At 37.7% G+C, this 4,252-nt stretch overlaps 1 protein-coding gene across 3 annotated transcripts; it reads left to right on the forward strand.

Annotated features, from left to right (window-relative positions):
* Nucleotides 1-776: 776 nt before the first annotated feature.
* LOC110660899 (protein KINESIN LIGHT CHAIN-RELATED 2) lies at nucleotides 777-3,996 on the forward strand. Of its 3 annotated transcripts, none has more exons than XM_021819344.2 (3): nucleotides 777-1,134; nucleotides 1,342-3,380; nucleotides 3,464-3,996. In XM_021819344.2, the coding sequence occupies exons 2-3, from the start codon at nucleotides 1,384-1,386 to the stop codon at nucleotides 3,672-3,674; spliced, it is 2,208 nt and encodes a 735-aa protein (XP_021675036.1). In that variant the 5' UTR covers nucleotides 777-1,134; nucleotides 1,342-1,383; the 3' UTR covers nucleotides 3,675-3,996. The 3 variants fall into 3 exon arrangements, with proteins under 3 accessions (XP_021675036.1, XP_021675037.1, XP_021675039.1); XM_021819345.2 differs by having other exon boundaries at nucleotides 1,381-3,380; XM_021819347.2 differs by having other exon boundaries at nucleotides 1,400-3,380.
* Nucleotides 3,997-4,252: the final 256 nt, after the last annotated feature.

The raw sequence follows: 4,252 nt of genomic DNA on the forward strand, positions 1-4,252 counted from the left end.
TGTCGTCTAATCCAAAATAAACACAATAGAACTTGAAGATAAAAATATTCATAATTCAAAATAATCTTACCAAAATTTCGACCAATTTTCAGCATCAAATCACATAACATTAAACGCTTTCTAGCAATTTACCTTTATTATCATATGTAATACAAAAGAAAAAAAAGCGTCACTCTTTTCAAAATAAAAATCATCTATAAGTTTATTACAGTAAAATTTTTAGAGAGAAATTTATCTGTAATTTGTTTACAAAGCTAATTATGAGATCTGAGAATTGGATCAAAAATTGAGTTAAGAAGCAAATCAAGTAAAAGAGATCAAAGAGAATGTGCCTTAATCAATATGCAATTTGATTATTTAGCTTTGCCAAAATCATGGGTGGAATAAAACGAGTAAAAAGATCAACACCGATTATTTCTTTCCCTTCGAATTGATTTGGGCCGTTAACTACCTCTCTTTGGGCCCACAGCCTACCGCCACTAATGCTGACTATAAACCAGCCATATACAGTTGGCAGCCTCCTAAAGGTCCACCTGGGCCACTTACGAAGTCTTCCCAATGATTGGCTTAAAAAGCTTGTTAACTACTTTTTGAATCCACGTTTCAGAACAGAACACAGCCTTCACGTTCTGTAACAGAGACGACCTGTTACCTTTGCCATTCTTTGGCTTCTTCGCACTCCTTTTTTTCGTTGAAAAGCTGTTAAACGCGCCAAATTCTCAACGCCTAAAACGAAAAACACTATTTTCAATAATAATAATAAATGAATAAAATTGTCTGTCACAGAAAACAAAGGAGAGAGAGAGAGAGAGGGTGGGAGAGAAGTCGCCTTCCTCGTTGCTTGAACATTCCACTTCTCTGCAACCCCACGCCTGCACGATATGTACAAGTATAGCTGTATATTATGTTTTCTTTAATCCCATTTTGCCCCTTGCTTGTCTCTCAACAAGACCTACTTCATATCATCTCAATCTTGATGTATAAATATATATATATATAGCCATATTTAGAATAGCTACTTAGATAGCCCCCCATCTCTCTCTCTCTGTGTTTTGTATCTGTATATAGCACGCTCACAACATTAATAAAAGATAAGAAAAGTTTGGCCTTCTTTTTCTTGAATAGAACAATAAGGTACGACTCATTTTTCCATGTACTGGCTGATTTCAGTGTTTGCTTGAATTTTTTTTTTTTTAAATTCTGTTAGTTTATTTGGTATTTTTGGATCAATTATCATCTGGGTGTCTGTTATGTTTCCAGGAAAATTAGTTTTCAAGAAATTTATTTTATGGGCTGAAACTTAAGTTTGCATTCTTGAATTGATTTCTGTGCATATTGTAGAATTTGAATTGCTGTTTTTAATATCTTTCTACCACAAAGAAAATGCCTGGACTTGTAGCTATGGATTCAATACTTGGAGACAGAGTATTAGATCATGAGGGTGGAGAATACTCGCCTTACAAGGGAAGCTTAAGCCAGCAAAGGTCTCCAAGAAGCACATTGAGTCCACATAGTCCCCGCAGTGACTCCATTGATCTAGTTATTGATGGGGTAGTTGACATCTCTATCGAACAGTTGTATCACAATATCTGTGAAATGCAGAGCTCTGATCCCTCGCCTTCGAGGGCTAGTTTTTGGTCTTATGGTGAGGAATCGAGGATTGATTCAGAATTGCGCCACCTTGTTGGAGATCTTGGAGAAGTGGAGATAATAACGAAAGAAGTGGTAATGGACAATAAAGAAGATGGCAATGTTGGTGACTTCACTCCCAAGAAAGATACTAATGGTTCTGTTGATAAAAGCTCTGCAAACAAGGACAGAATTCGAGCTGCATTTCTTAAGAAGCAGCTTTTCCGCTTGCAATCAGATATGGGGGCTTCAGCAAAATCTAGCCCTAAGAGCAGATCACCCCACGAGAAGCCTCCACTTGATAGGAGGCTTGATAAGAACATGAGAAAGTCAAATGCAGGTTTACACACGAAGAAGCAGAGGAATTTTGGTTCTGTTGGGGCAAAGTTTCAGAATGGAGCTGAGCATCCTCTTGAGGTAGGATTAGATAACCCTGACCTTGGACCCTTCTTACTCAAGCAAACGAAGGATATGATTTCTTCAGGCGAAAATCCACAGAAGACTCTTGAATTTGCTCTTCGAGCAACAAAATCGTTTGAGGTTTGTGCAAATGAAAAACCCAATTTAGAGCTTGTCATGTCCTTGCATGTTTTGGCAGCGATATACTGCAGCTTAGGCCAATATAATGAGGCCATTCCTGTTCTTGAGCGATCAATTGAGATCCCAGCAATTGAGTATGGCGAAAATCATGCACTCGCTAAGTTTGCTGGATGCATGCAATTGGGTGATACTTATGCAATGCTAGGTCAGATTGAGAATTCAATTCTTTGTTATACAGCTGGTCTAGAAATCCAAAGACAAGTCCTTGGAGAAACAGATCCTCGAGTTGGGGAGACTTGCAGGTATGTGGCCGAGGCTCAAGTTCAAGCATTACAATTTGATGACGCTGAGAAGCTTTGTCAGGTGGCACTTAGCATCCATAGGGAGAAAGGTGGTCCTGCATCGCTTGAAGATGCAGCAGATAGGAGGCTTATGGGACTTATAGCTGAAGCAAAAGGAGAGTATGAAACTGCTCTTGAGCATTATGTTTTAGCAAGCATGTCCATGGCAGCAAATGGATTGGACATAGATGTGGCTTCAATTGATTGCAGCATTGGAGATGCATATTTATCTTTGGCACGATATGACGAGGCTATTTTTGCTTATCAGAAAGGGCTCACAGTGTTCAAGTCAAGAAAAGGGGAGAATCATCCAGCAGTTGCTTCTGTTTTTGTACGTTTAGGTGATTTGTATAATAGGATAGGGAAGTTCAGGGATTCCAAATCTTACTGTGAAAATGCACTTCGAATTTATGAAAAGCACAATCCTGGGATCCCTGCAGAAGAGATAGCCAGTGGACTTATCGATATTTCTGCCATCTATCAAGCTATGAATGAGTTGGAACAGGCACTAAAGTTACTTAAAAAAGCTTTGAAGATATATATCAATTCTCCTGGTCAACAAATCACAATTGCAGGAATTGAAGCCCAGATGGGAGTCATGTACTACATGATGGGGAATTATGATGATTCTTACAGCACCTTCAAAAGTGCCATTTTGAAGTTTCAAGCAAGTGGAGAGAAGAAATCTGCATTGTTTGGCATTGCTTTGAATCAAATGGGTCTAACCTGTGTGCAGCGTTATGCGATAAATGAGGCTGCAGATCTATTTGAAGAGGCAAGAAGCATTTTGGAGAAGGAATATGGACCTTGTCATCCTGACACCTTAAGGGTCTACAGCAATCTAGCAGGCACCTATGATGCAATGGGAAGGTACATTTCTCTTCCAGTGATATAACTTTTCTTTCGTTTTCCAATTTTAGTTTGTAATTATTTTATATATCTTATTTACACAGGATTGATGATGCCATTGAAATTTTGGACTATATTGTTAGCATGAGGGAGGAGAAGTTAGGAACAGCAAATCCTGATGTGGATGATGAGAAGCGAAGGTTAGCCGAATTGTTGAAAGATGCAGGAAAAGTCAGGAACAGGAAATCCAGATCACTAGTAACCCTCCTTGACAAAGAACTGCAAATTATACAGGATAATGTCAATGAGGTATAATAATACTAGTTGTGTATATATTCACGCTTGTAAAATACGTCTTAGAGTTAGGTTGTTGATTTTGTTTTTGTTTTGGTCAGATTCCTGTTGGTATTTTGGGAAATTAAATAAGCAGCAAGAACAGGAATCAGAAATTTGTTTAAAGTGTTCCATATATAATAATATCCTTTTTAGCAGGGTGGGGTGGGGAAAACAAACAAACAAAAAAGTTGCTTTTATGCTTTATTGTTGATGGAACTGATGAAATTTCCTTCGACACAATCTTCTTTGTATGGCTTAATCTTGAATAAAGAAATAAATGTTGTAATATCATTTTCTTCTACTGGTACACCAAACAGCACATCAGAATGCTTGTAATTGCTTTTACCATATTGGTAAGCTACTCAACTTTGAAGTCTTCTATTTTACCTTCTCATGTCTTTTTTTTTCTTTGAATGTAACTTCTGAACTTAGATAGTTAGGGAAAAAGATCACACTTGGGCAATAATAGTTTCTTAGTCACATCAGAAATGAGTTTGGAAGGAATGGAGAAAGAGTGGGGGAAAAACCAGTTGTGGACTAATATAAAATACTCACAT

This window comes from Hevea brasiliensis, chromosome 15 (genome assembly GCF_030052815.1).
Source record: "Hevea brasiliensis isolate MT/VB/25A 57/8 chromosome 15, ASM3005281v1, whole genome shotgun sequence".
Classification (NCBI taxonomy): domain Eukaryota; kingdom Viridiplantae; phylum Streptophyta; class Magnoliopsida; order Malpighiales; family Euphorbiaceae; genus Hevea; species Hevea brasiliensis.